We start from the raw sequence: 17,466 nt of genomic DNA, 5'->3' as shown, positions 1-17,466 counted from the left end.
AAAATATTTTTCATTATCATAGAATATTTATAATTTTATCTTAGATTCCTCCAAAAATATTGAAAATTTGTATAAAAATATACTTTATAACAAGAAAAAATTAAAAATATAATTAGCACACATTTTTTATTATGATTTCATTATATATGTATATGATGTAAAACCTTTATATAGTAAATAAAGTAATATTTTAAAGGCTTGCGTTATTTCACAAAATTTTCTACTAAATTTTAATGAAAAATATTTTATTTTAATTGCATTTGTTGTGTAGATCAAATTTATTATTTTATTTTGTAGTAATGTTGAACATTAACTGATCTGGCAACCAGTGGCGTCATTTAATTTTTTTTTTTTATTTCATGTTTAGCTGAAAGTTTAAAGAAAATTATATAATAATAACGTTATAAATAAAAAATCTTTTGCATAACATTTACTTAATATAAGTTATTACAGGAAATATAAAAAATATATAATTTATCAATATAAATAAGTAAAAATACTAAAAATATAGCTAATAAAATATTTAAAACTAATAAATATCTACGATTTTTTATTTTATCCAAACATCCGCAGTTTTTAGTAAATCAATTTCATAATTATCAAAAATATTATAATTTATAATTTTAATATTTAAATTTATTTAATAACCGATATTTTAATTTATGATTAATTCATCATCAAATATGTTGGTTTATTAATTATGTAATTACAAATTTCATGAAATGTAAAGCAATAGCTAACAATTTTTTATTTTTGTCTTTAAGACAGGTTATAGCCTCCTTTTTGTTTATTATTCAACATTATTTCATAATTTTTTATTATAATTATAGTAATTTTTACCATCTCAACTTTTATTATCTCAGTCTTTCCTAGTATTGACAATTTTTATACCCAATAAATATAATACGGATACCAATATTCTATAAGAGAATGTAGAGAATGCCACTGGATGATTTATTCATAGAAAGTTTTATTCACACTCTTATGTCTGATTTCATTATCATTACCATATTGACGACAGTTTAATAGATCTTAATGCTTGAATACACAGTTCAATAAGGCCCAAAGGTTGGATGTTTTATAATGCAGTAGATATAATGACGACTTAGAGTATTGCATAATCGAAAAATTACTGAATCCTCCGACATTTTACTAAAACTGTATCTCAGAATAATATGGGAAAATTTATTAAGTTTCTTTCGAGCAGAAGCAAAGCACACCTAAAGCTGAATGATGTCTCATTAAATGTGACCTAAAGTTTTGGTCAAAATCAATCGTTGGACTACGTAGTAATTGCTATATAAGAGACTGTTTAATGAACAACAAGGACACGTGAGAAATGCGTAATGGTTTATCTGGATTTTAAGAATGTCAATAACTATTAATGTCTTTGTTGAAGTTGTAGTCAAATAATGACTATAATTTTTATTTAAATGATAAATATGTGTATAATTTATAATGGAAATCATAAATATTGTATAATTCAGTGTCATTGATTAGTATAGTTTGATTGTTATATAGTTCTTTTTCAGGTGCATATCCATCAGATATGTTTGATAGCATCATATCACTATTTCTTATGATGTTAGTGTTTTTTAGTCAACTACTGTAAAATAGGGCTACTTTGCACCTTAATTACATTGTAAAAAAACACAGTTCGTTGTTCAAAATTATTTGATTTTTTAATAATTATTATTATACTACTACTTGAATAATGTTATTTATAATTTATAATTTATAAATTATAAATAATTTTATATATATATATATATATATATATTTTTTTTTTTTTGTTAATTAAGTTAATTTTAGTCATTACGAGTACATCAATGATAAACAGATATTCGTTAATTTTTTTTTAATCCTAATCAATGTATATTAATTAGGATATTAGTTTAGGCCACATGCCCCCAAATCACTATCCACCAAGAAAAAAAATAGTTCCTGTAGTACTGTATATGCATATGATAAATTTTCATGGAGTAGAGTGTCTCGGGAAATGGTCTCCCCAAATTTTCTAAATTCATATAGTCCCGAACCCAATAATAAGTTTGCATATACGAATAAAGGGTTTTAATAAAACTAAAAAATTTGAAATTTGTAATAACACTACACAAAATATGTCAGATATTTTTTACTAATTTCATGTTGGGGGATTGTTTTTGCTAAATAGTTGATCTAATAACAATTATGATAAATGTTTTAACTACTCTATATATTTATTTAGTAAATCTTTAAAATAAATTTGTTTAACCAATTAACAAACATTTTTTTGCAATTCAGTTTTTAGTTACCATGAGTCTGTAGACATCTAGAATTGTTACATTAATAATGATTAATGTAAATAAAACTTGGGAACTTCATGTTAAAAAACCAATGAAAATAAACACGTTTAATTTTTGTACAAAAAATTATTACTCATCAAAGTTAATTTATTTACTTATTTTTATTTATTTTTGTATAAAAGCGATCAAATGACATTTTTAATTAACTTTAATACAATAAACGTGATACAATAAAATATTTTGTAAAATATTTATAAATATATTTATATATGAACGATGATATTATAATATTTTTATTCCATGTGTTGATTACTCATTTCTCTTACAGATATGATCAAAAAAATTTACAAATATATTATTTTTTTTAGAATAAGTTCTTAATTTACCTTTAAAAACTGTAATAAATTTTATGAATTATTTTTAAATCATTGAATAAATGTCTTTCCATTGACTCCAGCGTCATGTGGTTCTACTGCGTTGAACGCGATGGAGATTCTGTAAAAAACATTTTCTTTTAATTATTGGAATTAGTAATAATAATAAGCATAATATGTAGGGGTTATTTGAAGTACAAATGTCACTGGAGAAAACATAATTCGTCTAACAATTTTATATTTTCATTTTGTTTAATTTGGTACTTTTATTACATTAAAATTTAAGACATTATAAAAAATAATCAGATCCAGTCCCAAAAAAAACTATACATTTTAATTATACCAACTGAACTATATACTTAAATTTAGTACAATAATATAAAGCACAATCAACTTGAAATTACTATCAGTGGTGTAATTACGAGAAAGCTAAAAAATACTTAAATTTCATAATGACCCAATATATTGATCAAAGGTAAATTTCTATTTTAAATAAATAAAATTAAATAAATGTCTACATATTGTTGTTTCGATGTAAAATTTTTCTCATTAATAATTTTTTGTAAGCAGCATAAATTGGTTTTCATGATTATTATTATTAAATAGTAACGAACAAAAAGATTAACTAAAATTTTGTTTCAGTAAAAATAAAAAATAAAACATAAAAATCATTAGGAAAGTGTCATTGATAAGTGACTTCTTTTATCAATTAACTATGTTATAAATCTATTTTAGCAAATACTCTAATATTATAACAGATTTTAAGTGTATAATTTTTTTTAATATTTTTATATATTGTCCTTTAACTAATAAAGGGGAAAAATTATTATTGTTTTGTGTGTTGTTAAATGTTGGAATTGTACATTTATTTTTATATACATATTACGTACCTATTTTCTTGTACTTTTAAATGTTTACTTATTAACGGAAAAAGTGCAGCTGAATGATTTTTGTTATTGTTTGGACTTATTCCTCCCACACTTTGAAGTACCACAATAGCTGCTGGTTCTTGTGATCCTCCGAAAATCATTGGCTGATCTGCATTTACAAATACAGAAATTTCCTGTAAGATAAAATACATTTTATAAAAAATATATAGATAGTTAAAATAGCTTAATTCACTCACAGATGGTGATTTATTTAGAGTTTTAGCAAGAATGTCGGTACTTTCTATAAAAAATGAATCATTGATTTCAGATAAAGGAATATTTGTTTCAACTTTTAAAAAAGACATTTTTGTAGAACTAAATAACTAATCTTCAATTAATTTTTTTTAAATTTTTTAAAAATCTGTTCATGAGATGATATATTAAATACTTGTTGAATAAGAATTGTGAAGTCTATAACTAATATCAATAAATACAGTTAATAAAAACATATTAACATTCAGTTTTTAAATTATGTAATTATGACAAACATGATAATTAAAAATAAACATTTTTTAGTTATACTAGTGTAATGTTTATCTTAACGGAACACGTTTAAAAAAATTATTATGTTTGATTATATCTTGTGTAACATTATAGAAATATTTGAAAGCTTAAAAAAATCAATTATATAATTTATGGTCAAAATTAAAAAGTATGATACTTCTGAAGGTCAAATGTATTAAAAAAATCAGTAACCGTAATAACTAGGGAGAATTACTATTACACAACTGTATACTAATTCATATTCCAATATAATAAAACAGATTTTTTATCCTTCATAATCATATAGAAAATAATTTAAATAGTTATTATTTTTATTGAAAATTTGGAAAACAAAAGATTTTAAATCCTAAAAACTTATTAATCAGTTGTGACAACTAAAATTTTTAATTCTTATATTTTGTTGCTTTGGTTTCGTTAGAATAATAAGTTCTAATTATCTTATGTCTTGATTCATTAGATTCTTTGCTTCGATACAAAGTTTAAAAAGTACACTGTAAAAAATTAACTACACAAAAATGATATTTTTAACACATAAGTTAATTTTACACACAACTAATAGTGAAAATTAAAAAAAAAACCCAGCACAGGGGGGTCGCGGCATAGTGGTGACGTGGCATAGATGGATCAAGTATAGTAATATCTGACAGTGATTAAAATCACTATAAAAAAAAAAAAACGCTTCGATGCAAATCTTTAGATAGTGTTTAGTTTAAAAAAAATGATGGATTATTTCAAAATCTACATGATCTGCTATTTCCTTATTTATATCCTGATTAAGATAAAATATGTCGAATAAAAGAGGGATATAAATATTATTTCTCATAAAAATTGTATTGATGTAAAATGTACAAAATAAAATCTAGTATTTTCACACAAAAATAGCATTTGATAGTCATTTTCACCATGAAGACAAAATAAAGTCCGAAATTTTTCTTTTTTCCATAATAAAGATTTATAAAAAAAAATATACCCAATAAAAGGCTAAGACATCATGCATCTATACAAAAAAAATTATATTGATCCATACATTTTTTAAAAATATTACATTAGCTTTAATTTAAGATATATATAAAAGTGTCAGACTTTCCGGAACACTTTCAAAATATAAGTTGAAAAAGAAATTTTTTTGTGAAAAAGTTGACATTTTAATTCCCCCCCTGTGAGCAGGTAAAGGGTCAGGTATAAATATGATAGGTAAAGACATCATGCATCTATATTATATTATATTATATTATATTATATTATATTGATCCATACATCTTTCAAAAAGTTATAGCATTATAAAGTTAAAAATATAAAAAAGAATTTTTTTACAAAAATCGTATTTGAACCCCCCTCGTATATAGGGAAATGGTCCTATTTAAAAAAAAATTATGCCGAATGAAAGATGTATATAAATACTACTTTTCATGAAAAACTTGTATTGATCCATAAATTTTTTAAAAAGTCATAGTATTTTAAAGTTAAAAATGTAAAATACAAAATCGAACATTTTCACACAAAAATAGCATTTAGTAACCATTTTCACCGAGAAGATAAAATAAAGTCCGAAATTTTTTTTTTTTATGATAAAGTATATTACATTAGCTTTAATTTAAGATATATATAAAAGTGTCAGACTTTCCGGAACACCTTTAAAAGTCAAGTTGAAAAAATTAATTTTTTGTGAAAAAGTTGTCATTTAAAATCCCCCCCTGTGGGCTTTTATATTTCATTTTATTCTTTATTTAACATTATTGATTATTTTATAATGGCAAAGTATATTCTGGGTGTCCAACTATAATTTAATCATTTGAATATCTCTTAGATAGTCAAAATTAACCACACGGAACACTCTTTATATTAATCTAATTTTTGTAATATAATCTGATCTAATTAAGAAAATAACTGATCAAAAGAAATTGTTGAATCTTAAATAATTATTTAATATTTGGGTAGTAGAAAGTGCAAGGAATTTTCCAGTCATATCCAATTTATATTTTTTACTTTTAAGTTCGAAATAATGGTTCAAAATATGTTGTCAACCAGTCATTTTCTTAATTAGATTAGACCACATTAAATAATGTATAAGTTGGTGAAATATTTATGTTATTTAGGAAAATAATAATCTTATAACACATAAAAAATTAACCTATAAAAGTTGTCTTTATTCATTTGTCAAAAAATATAAGCATTTAAATAAATTACAAAACAATCATATTATTTTAAAGTTTTTCTTTCTTTTAGTAGTGATTTTTCACTCAGTTCATTCATATAATTTAATTTTTGAAATACATCTACTGTTTTTTCTATATTAAATTATTATATTCACTTTACACATTAGTTTTATAATATGAAATAATTAATCTCATTATTGTGAAGAATTTTTAAATGTGTTTATATAGTAGATTTAAAAATTTTTTTGTTATTAGTTTAGTAGGTTTTCAAACCCCTTTAAAAATATAAATTATATATTTAAAAATTATGTATAGGGAGCATATAGCTTCTAAAATAAAGTATAGTGCGAGATTCACCATATGTTCATAGTGGCCTGGTATTCATGGGCCTCTTCTATATTATGCATTTTAACTTAGAAATTGAAAATTGAAAGTATTAAGTCTGATAAAGTCATTTAAAAAATTGAAACGCTATTTAATATTAAAAAAAAACCTTAAACATTTTATAAAATTTAAAATACGTTTTCCCATGTGAAAAAACGAAGTTGTCACTTTCACAAGGCCTAAGAATCTAAGTAAAAATGTAAGATAATAGTTTCAGAGTAATATGTAACTAAAAGTACAAAATACAAGTTCAAAATTATTTTTATTCATTAGCGTGTTAACGTTTACTTAACGATATCAAAATTTGCTTAAATTTTTTTTAAAAATAAAAAAGTTTGAAGTAATGGTTAGTAAAATTGAATTTCAAAACTCTTTATTTTAAGGTTCACTCTTATAATTAAAATACAAAAACGATTTGTCAATACTCAGTCGTATTCTTATAATACTAGTATGCATATTCATAAATTTGAGATTGAAAATATTTAGCTGTTTTTTTACCAAATTTTGGATAAATGTAAATGTAAAAAAAAAAAATTGTACGCTAAATTAATTTTTTCCTACTCTGAAAAATATATTTATATAACAATACACACAATTTTTAAATAATTTCAGAAGTAAAGTCCCATATATTTACACTTATCATTTATTGAGTATGCATCTAATGGTATTATGATAAGTTATAATATTATAATTAGAACTACAATTTTTATAAATAAAATAACAATTATAATTCCAAATAATATATTATATTATTAACAAATTTTAAATATAATTTGTATTCATTTAATTATTGTAGTATTTCTTCTAAGGTAGTTCTTTGGACACCAACATTTGAAGGTTTTTGATCCACGAAAGAAATATATAATCTGGAAAAAAACTTTTAATTTAAGTATCATAATGAACAGAAAATATAATTTAAAAAGTCTTATAAACGTATGATAATACTAATGTCGCTATATAAGAATAACATATACAAAATTGAAAACTTTAGGACACTCATGCCAACCCACTCATTTTTAAAAAGAAATTCAAAATGCAATTCTATTACAAAAATTAAATGAGTTATTTTATATAACCAAACTTATTTATATTCTATATGGAATTTAACAAAAATTACAACATTTAAAGTATAATGCTTTTTATTAATTAAAAATTTTACTTTTACAACCTAGTATCTGTAATTCAATATTATATATACATTTATATGTATTAAAATATATTATATATACTAATAGATAATCAATTGTTAGGAATATCAAAAGACTAAATATTTGAATTGTCGTTTTTTTTTTAATTTTAACAATTTAATTTTTTTTAATATATTAATTATTAAAATATTAAAATTTATTTACAAAANGGTATATAACTTAATAAAATGTCTGTTTTAATTATCGTTGAAAACAAACAAATGCTTGTTACGTTCATACAGTTAGATACACTGTTTTTTTCTTACTTTGTAAAATTCGGTTTGTCATTTTGTACGGTAATGCAAATTTTCCGGACTCTCTGGATAAATCTCATCACAACACAACTGAATTTGAAGATATGATGTGCATTTATCCAGAATATCCGAATTATCTGCGAATATAATAAACTGATCTGGCTATAAACTTTTTTTACAATTTTTATTTTATTTTATAAAGTAATTTTTAAAGATTCGTGCTAGAATCCTAATCTATATTTGCACTCTGAAAAATGTTTTTAATTAATTATAAAAACAAATAACAATTTACCCACAATAAATAGGAAAAATTCAAAATATTTTTACTTCCCCCATTGTTCTTTAATTAGACGAATTATTTGTTTTTACTTTTAAAATTGTGTCTAGGATCAATGTCCCATCCTTACTTAGTAAATGTTCTTTTCAACGTCTCAATTATTCAACAAAATGTATTGTAAATGAATCGGCCATTTAAAAACGAATAAGTCATCAATTTCATAAACTAACTTTTTGCCAAATTTTGACAAGATTGGTGGTCTACAATTTTACTTAATTAATTAGCCACAAGTGATCAATTTGTATTATATAATTTTACCTTATTCATAAAATATAACACATTATACAACTTCATAATTTATTATTAATACTTAATAAGATTATAGAATTTATTAATAAGACGTTTTATTTATCGATACTATTTTAACAGTTTTTACAAATAAAAGGAGAACTCTATTAGTGACTTTCTGTCGTGCAATGGAAACTTTTTTAAGTACCAATAATTTACCTTTCCAGAATGGGATGCAAAATATTATCTTTTTATAACTATAATGTTATGATTGAACTTCAATCATTGAAGATCATAAAACATTCTATTCTTGCAACTTTTAAATTATTTGATTAAAATAAGAACAAATATACCCACTTACTATGTCTGGCACATAATCTACAAAAATATTAAATAAGTTTTTCATTTCAGAAGTTATTAGTATTTTAACCACTATAATTAACAAAAAATAATATAGATCTATCCCTTTTCCTTTCCTATTAAATCGTAGAAACTTGAGTTTTTTTAAATGGAAATATACATTAAGTGGTTAACAAATAAAAAATGATTGGTCGATAATTATTAACATATAAGATGACAGTGAATAACTGGTATATTTGTTATTATTTCTAAGCATTTCTAAACCACTTTTCTCTTCCTGCCAACACGTAAAAATACGTATATTTTTTAATGGGTTGTTCAATAGTAGTTATTGATCAGTCATTTCCTTAGTTAGATAATTTTCTTTTTCTAAGTCAGTTAAACATGTTTGTTTCTATTTAAAAATCTCAAGTTGATACAATTTTAAGATAAAATAAAGGGGATATTTTTGTGTGTTAATTGAAGTGGGTATGTTACTAATAATATCTGAAAAGAAAAAATTATAACTTAACGTATACTTTTGAAAATATTTTGAAACACATAGTTAGCAGATTACCTTATAATATGGAAAAATATCTTAATTATTTTGAAGTATTAGCACCTAGTAAAAATTCCTTTTTATTCGCAAGAAGTTATACTTTGAACTAGACTGCTTTAAAAATTTTAGGATACTTTTAAGGTTTTTTTTTGAAAATAAATGCAAAAATAAACTTTAAAATTATTTTAGTTTACTGCATAAAAAGTAAATTAAAATAATGATTTGCCTGTATTATTTAATGGTTGATATATAATCTTTCTTAGGCGATTTCCAAAGAAAAACATACCTGTTTTGTGGTATACCAAGTTCTTTTTCTATAAAGTCGAATATAAATGCAGAATTCTTCTTATTTTCTTCCAATCCATAAATACCTGTTCCGGATAAACTTCCAATGCCACATAATGATTCATCCATAAACCAATGCATTGGTTGTGCCGCTTTTATTTTTACTATTACATGCTTCAAAATGATAAATAAAAGACAGAAATTAAAATGTATTAAAGTAATTATCGACAATAATATATAAAATTTACTCAATACATTTCATTCGAAAATCAATTAAAAGTTATTATGATAGTTCAATAGTTTATTAAAGTTTTTAAAAAAAGTAATGTGCAACATTCTATTTTAATTAAAAATGAATAATGAAGACACATGGTTTATCATAAAAAAATCTTAGTTCTTTAAAATTATTTCATATTATTCTATGAACAGAATGTGTATCAAAAAAACTAAATAAATAATATTATTCTTAATTGAACTAATTAAGTAATTTATATTAAAAATAAAACAAAATTAATCCCAACTATTTATAATTGCTAGAATAAATTAAAATATGCAAGGCTAACATAAAACTTACTCCTTCGTGAACGTTAAGTTTTTGGCTTAACATGTGAGATGCGTCAGCTAAGAAACTTGACGGAACTTTATGTTTTGGTAAATTGGTAATTATACTTAGAGTTGGCATTTTAATAGCAATAATTTGTAATACTAATTATGGCTTAATAACGCAATGCAAGTGTACAATATTTATATATCTTAGTAAAATAAAAATATGATAAGAATTTTTTTTACGTAATTAATTATAAAAAAGCGACCTAAAAAAACGTAACTATAAAATAGTATATAATGATGTAATACTAATAAATATCTATTTATAAAACTCTATACATTTTTTAACTGTAAGTTAAATTTAAATTCTCTAAATATGCCTATTTGAAATATGATAATATTTAAACTTCAAACTGAATATTTTAAAAATAATTAATTTGATCGTCAAAAATTAATCTATTTATTTAACAAAGTCGTATTGTGACTCTCTCTCTCTCTCTCTCTCTCTCTATATATATATATATATANTACTTAAAAACTAAAATTTTAGTATAAATTCATAGAAATCATAAGAAGTGTTAAAATGTCGTAAAAATGATATTATATTTTATATTTTTTAAAATATTACGTGAGCTATAGTAAAACGATCATTATAGATCAGTATTATGATGATTAATAATTTTTATTAAAAAGCGAAAGGATATTTCAACTCAAGAAAATGTACTAAATTTTAAAATACCTTATTTATGTCCAGCACCCAAGTATCAAAAAATATATATTGGTTGGAGAATCATAAAAACGTCAACTACTTTCCAAATCTATTAAAAAATTTCAAGACTCCTAAAATTTTACCGAAATTGCGCCACTAAAGTTGGTTAATTACGAATTGTTTTAGCCGTTCGCAGTTGGTAAACCAGAAAAATTGCATTGTATATGCAAATCATCGTCCGTCAAAGACCGCGTTTGTTTAAAATTTGCGCGGTCGCTGCATCTTTCAAAACCAAATTAAACGGCTAAGATTTGATGATACTGTTCACACGAGGCACTTCGACCGCAATGTAATTGGACATTAAAATCTCAGTAGAATTTTCATTATTAATTAAAAAATTTTATAGTCAATTGAATTTTTGGGGGATGTTTTTAGAAATTACATAAATCTATCTGTGATTAAATTTTTTTTTAATATTTTTATTTACATTTAACTCGTGTAATCGATGTTGTTATGTGATCATTTAAAAAAGTACATTGTATTAAAATTTATACGCAAAACACTAAAATTAAAAAATCATTGGTCTGCCACTAAAATAAATAGCTGATCTTCATCATTGTCCGGGTAGATATAACTTTTCCATTGAGTAGTCGTATTGGAATGAAGTTTAATGCCAAATAGAGACGACTTAATTATTTATTAAATACTAATTTTGCTTAGGACCTACGATTTATTATCCGAAAGAAATAGTTTTAGTCACGTATTGTCATTAGTATTGGAAAAAAAAAAATTCTTGTAATTATAATATTATGAACCACTATTTCTTGGGCATTTAAACTGTATGTTTTTACCAACTAACTAAAAAAAAACTTGATTTATTATTATTTTTTTCATCATGAGTTATTGCCAATAAAACGTTTCGAAGTCTTTAAATTTAAGATTAAAACTATATTAAAAATATTTAACTCAAAAAGTCACAAAAAAAAATTACTAAAAAAACACGTATAGGAATTTCGGGAACAATGTTACCATTATCAGTGCTATACATATAAAAAAACCTCTTTATATACCCATAATGACCATATCACTAAGTAATATTATCACATTTTGCCTGTTTACACAAGTTAATTAGAGAATTTTTCGGCGGGACAAGATTCCAATTAATTTAACTGTTCTTGATTTTAAACATTTCAATAGCTTCCCTTATATTTAGTTCTTTGTAATTATTTACGCTTTTAATTAATTTTATAGTTTTAATGGAGTAATATGTGTCAATAAATGTTCAGCCACTGGAGATATATCAACTTCTTGATTTTTAATGTTTCTTAAGGGTTCTTTAAGCCTGACCCTTATATTTCTTTTTGTTTGTCCTACATAACATTATTTACAACCTTCACATTGTATTATACAGGGTGTTCAGTAAGTCAGGAAACGGGTTTCTATTGTTCTCATTGTTTGTAAAATGCCCAATTTCCGCCCTACTTTTACTTTACCTTAAAGATTAATACCTAATAAATCTTTTAAATTATTTCTTTTAGATATTACTTTAAGTAATACCAAAATTCTTATGAAATTCTAGCTATTCCATTTAAGATACTCCAATAATATAAAATAGATGATATAATTACATTTTGTTCTCCTACGCTAGTGAGTGTACTAGCTGCCCTCCTTTCTTTATTCTTTTATCTATTTATTCGCTTCGATGCGAAGCTGAGAAGGAATTGATTTTACTGTGTTTTTTTTTTTTTTTGTGTCTGTTACCACATTTTCTCGGCTCTCACTAAACCGATTTCTTTCAACGATACGTCAAAAGATCACAAAACGTATCTAGTCGAAGACATTACCCTCAAAAATTAAAATTTTAAAGTGAATTTTGTTTTGGTGAATCTTTTAATTTAATTAAATTTGTTCAATCATTAATAATATTTTATTTTTCTTGTTGTGGAAATAAATATCAAATAATATTTTAAACATTACATCTTTTTAAAATTATTTTATTTTATTTTAATAACAAATCCAACCTAACTTTAGATTTTTATTTAATAATAAAAAATTTATTGTGAGCTTTTCTTATTGGGTAGCTAGTCTCGTTACTAATGTCTTTGTTTTAACAAACATCGCGCCGGCAGACAGAGTAAAGGTTGCAACTAGTTATTATTCTAGAATTAGGTATATTAGGTTAGAATATATTTGTAAGCCTATGCGTATTGGGTAGCTAGTCTCGTTACTAATGTCTTTGTTTTAATAAACATCGCGCCGGCAGACAATGTAGAGAAACTTACGAATATATTTTTAGTGTTTAATTTTTATCTTGGTGATTATTGTGCCGCATCCTTTCAAGGCGTTTTCTAGTGCCGGGACACATTGGGCCACCACAATTCCGCCTTAATAAATTTTTTACATAGATATAGATATTTCTAAATCTTGTTTTGGCCAGGCCAGAGGAAAATTTAAGAAATATTGGTATCGATCTCTCAATAAAAAATACTCTCTCTCAAAAAAAAAATATATTTATTCAACAGACGTAAAAAAAATCAATAAGTAAAAAAATTAAAATTGTATTTATAATAAAATACAGTGTTCAAAATCATTTATAAGTAAGACCAATTGTAGACTTTGTGTAATTAACAGATAATACACATATTATTAAAGACAGAAAAAATGAGAAAATCAGGGTATACTTTTTGTTGATTGATATACTTCAAACGTGTTGGCCTACTAACGACCATAATATGCGCCTCACATTATTATATCTCGACGTTTTATTTCACAAAAAAAGTACAGCAGCTTGGTTGACGGTTCAAGTGCTGTTGGCAACATCTAGAAACTCGACGTTTTATTTCACAAAATAAAAACGGAGAATAAAAAAATTGCAACCGCTTAAAAAAATTTCAAACGAAAACGTGGTTTTTACCATAGAAAAAGAGAACCACAAATAAAAAAAAATTTTCACTCGGCAGTATAACAGTGAGAGAACATAAATTTGCAGTCATGGAGAAGTTAGTGGAAATGATGGTAACTCTGAACTAATTTGTAGGGAGTTACATAAATGTTGGGGATGCACTATGTACGTTTAGCTGTCACAACAAACCGAATACTGACCATTGGATTACTTGACTGGCATGAATCTGGCATCAATGAACTCATTTTATAATTGGGAACATACTTAATATCTACTACATATTATTTTTTTGCGTCTATCACTACTTTTTCTTAGTTCTCACTTGACCAATTTTTCACAAATATTTTATACATAACCACCCAAAAAATACATAAGTTTAAAAAATTATGTAATTTATTTTACATAAAATAATAAAATAATTTAAAATTACATAAAATATCTAAAATGATGATTCATTATAAAAACTATACAAAATTTTATTATATGATACTGCCCAAACACCATTTCACATATAAGTTTAATATACTTAGATGAAACTACAAATAGTTAATAGTAATCAGGTATAGGTGCACAAGCAATTTTTACAAATTCATCATAAGTAACTTTACTATTTGAATTAACACTAGCTTCTCGAAAAATTTGTTCAACTAAAAATTAAAATTTTTGTATTAAAATTTAATTGATTATTATTTAACAAAAACATTACTTTCTTTACTATTTAATTTTTCTCCCCAACCGTGGAGTAAATTTTTAAGATGTTTACTATGAATAGTTCCTTTATGTTGACTATCACTTGCTTTAAATGCTGCTAAGATTTCATCAGGTAATTTTTCTATGTGACAATGATAATGCATTACTTTAAGTAAGTCTGGAAAATTTAGTTTGCCATCTGTAATAACAGGTAATTTTTTTAATAAAATATTTGAATCAAAATGTATTTATAACGATGAAATTATAAATACATTAGTATTTATCAAATTCAAAGGTGAACCTAATACAAAGAGTATTCAATATGCTTGCAAACACAACTTTTTTAAGGGTGGTATTGTATTCTTATAAGATTTATTTTAGTTTTATAGTAAAAAATATTAAATTATCTTAGTGGTTTCCAAGAAGAAATATTTGTAAATATTAATAACGCCTCTTAGAATTTATTTTTAATTGAATGTTTCTAAGTTTATTGAGTACCTGGTTAATGGAATTACTTACCCATTGTAATTATAAGGAGTGATTTAAATCAAATTTAAAAAACAAATGTTCTTGTCCTAATATATTTTTTTAATGTTTTAATGATTTATGTAATTAAATAATTAAAACTGAAATAATAATTCAATAAATTATATTTCACTAGTTTTCAGCTAAATAATAACATTTTCACTATCATTAAATAATGCGAGTATATTAATATACTTTTGATGGCAACAAGCTACCCCTCCCTCCCTGTCACAATATAGAGATGGTAAAAAAATAATTGAATTCCTTCTTAATTAACTATAGTAAGGAAAAAATGATCTTAATTTTATGTGGCCTACTTAGCTCATTCAAGAATGGCGCATAGGTATCAGAGTTCAAATCTGCTAAACTGGAATATGTAGATTTCTTGATCTAATCAACCTATCTAACACAAACATACCTTTTCAGAAAGGATGTTAATAAGAAATAGAGTAATAATTTATTTTATTTATTTTGTTAAATTATGTTTCGAATAAAAAATTCCTTTAATTGTTTTATTTTATTATAAAAAATAAATAAATGTTAAGTTGATTTTATTTTTTATAATTTATAGTTAATTGATTTTTTATTTTAGTCGAAATAGAAAAATAGCAATAAGCCAAATAAAAATAAAATTTACTGTAAATATTGCATATTAGTCACTGGGAAACACAATAAATTTAATAAGCACTAAAACTTCTCCTTTGATGTCTTAAACTTAAATAAATTTAAAATTTGTATTTTAATGTTACAGTAAATTATGTTTTTTATTATGGTATTTATGTAGTACATTCGTTCAAATTTTATATTAAATATAATGTATTATTCAATTTAAAAAAAAATAAATTTTGTCATCATATTACTATTTTTAGTGGTTTATTTTAAGATCATCTTACATATAATTACTAACACTCGTTTTATTGTTAATTTCTTTGGCAAACACTATTCAAAGTTATATAATAAAAATTGATCACTTGTGTCAAATTAATTAAATAAAATTCAAACTATATTAAAAATATTATATATTTAAAAATTAAATAATATTAAACACAAAAACCACAAATGGTAACATTTTTCCAAAATACGTATCTGGGACTTTTCGATAATTTTTTTGTGGCTTTTGAGTTTAAGATTTTTTAGTTTTTAAATTAATAATATTTTTAAAAGTTTTAATTTTATTTAACTACTCAAAATTAAATCAAAATAATTAATCAAGTTTTGCTAATATTACTTATTTCTTCTTTTTTAGTTTTTTTTTTAGAGTACTAAAAAAAAATTCAAAAAGTAGTATTTAAATATTTGTATTAACATGAATGTTAATTGGCTAATCAATGTAACTTTAATTCAATAAAAAATATAGTATGTGAAATTTCTCAGAGTAAAAAATGTTTTTTGAACATTGAAAGCTATTTTAGCATCAGCATGTAAGTAATAATAACTGCATAAAATTAACAAAAAGTTTGAAAATTCTAAATACACAAACAATTTCAATAGTGATATTTATTGAAGTTGGTATTTCCCTAAATTAATTGCGAAAAAATTGTTTATTAAACGAGTTGTACTAACTATTATCTGAAAAGTACTTTTTTAACTCAGTAATTGTTGGGCTCATTCCTAAAGATCTCATAATTGTAGTTAGCTCTTCCAATTTGTTGATGGTACCCTCTCTTGCAAATAAATAAAAACATTCTCTAAATTCTGAAAATAAAAAACTGAAGATTAATTGATAAATAAAAAATTAAGAAATACAAATATGAATTAAAAATATCTAACCATCAATATCGTCTTCTCTGAAATGATGAGCCATAACTTAACTCGTAATTTAATCAATTTTTACAATAGACAAAAGTATTCAATTCTAATAGCACAATTGACAATAATACCTTTTAATGTACGTTTTTTAATTGTTTTCAGTAAAGAATGATATGAACATATTCATCTTGATAAAACATTTGTACCAAAAACTGGTAATTGTGGTTGTGAAGGTCAGATTAAGAGAGACAAATTATTTTCCTTAAGAATGAGAAAGACGATCGTAATCCGAGGACGGCTAATTGGAGAAAGCCTATACTTGCATCATAACTGTTCTTGGAATATTCTTCGCCTAATTTATAGTCGTTATCAGGCCATTGAGGTTTTAAAAGGAAATCGCCAAGAGATAGCGATAATGTCGCTCAAAATAGTCTGTATTTAATTGTTATGACTATCGGCCAAGCCGCCGTTCAAATAGTAATTATCTTCGAAAATCACGTTTCTTTATTATGTAAATTTCCTTT

At 23.6% G+C, this 17,466-nt stretch overlaps 3 protein-coding genes across 3 annotated transcripts; all 3 read right to left on the bottom strand.

The window, feature by feature from the left end:
- Nucleotides 1-2,426: 2,426 nt before the first annotated feature.
- Nucleotides 2,427-4,008, bottom strand: LOC126894820 (macrophage migration inhibitory factor homolog). The gene is made up of 3 exons (XM_050666112.1): nt 3,786-4,008; nt 3,550-3,722; nt 2,427-2,780 (listed from the first exon to the last, which is right to left on the bottom strand). The coding sequence occupies exons 1-3, from the start codon at nt 3,891-3,893 to the stop codon at nt 2,711-2,713; spliced, it is 351 nt and encodes a 116-aa protein (XP_050522069.1). The 5' UTR covers nt 3,894-4,008; the 3' UTR covers nt 2,427-2,710.
- Nucleotides 4,009-7,356: 3,348 nt separating this feature from the next.
- On the bottom strand, nt 7,357-10,561 carry LOC126894285 (macrophage migration inhibitory factor homolog). Its single transcript, XM_050665196.1, has 3 exons — nt 10,396-10,561; nt 9,823-9,995; nt 7,357-7,498 (listed from the first exon to the last, which is right to left on the bottom strand). The coding sequence occupies exons 1-3, from the start codon at nt 10,501-10,503 to the stop codon at nt 7,420-7,422; spliced, it is 360 nt and encodes a 119-aa protein (XP_050521153.1). The 5' UTR covers nt 10,504-10,561; the 3' UTR covers nt 7,357-7,419.
- Nucleotides 10,562-14,353: 3,792 nt separating this feature from the next.
- LOC126896286 (calmodulin-like protein 4) lies at nt 14,354-17,462 on the bottom strand. Its single transcript, XM_050668934.1, has 4 exons — nt 16,964-17,462; nt 16,757-16,888; nt 14,685-14,867; nt 14,354-14,625 (listed from the first exon to the last, which is right to left on the bottom strand). The coding sequence occupies exons 1-4, from the start codon at nt 16,995-16,997 to the stop codon at nt 14,525-14,527; spliced, it is 450 nt and encodes a 149-aa protein (XP_050524891.1). The 5' UTR covers nt 16,998-17,462; the 3' UTR covers nt 14,354-14,524.
- Nucleotides 17,463-17,466: the final 4 nt, after the last annotated feature.

The sequence above is a fragment of the Daktulosphaira vitifoliae genome, unplaced genomic scaffold, assembly GCF_025091365.1.
Source record: "Daktulosphaira vitifoliae isolate Bord-2020 unplaced genomic scaffold, ASM2509136v1 Scaffold_1, whole genome shotgun sequence".
Classification (NCBI taxonomy): domain Eukaryota; kingdom Metazoa; phylum Arthropoda; class Insecta; order Hemiptera; family Phylloxeridae; genus Daktulosphaira; species Daktulosphaira vitifoliae.
The sequence above is the reverse complement of the archived record's forward strand: the minus strand, read 5'-3'. Positions and strand labels throughout refer to the sequence as shown.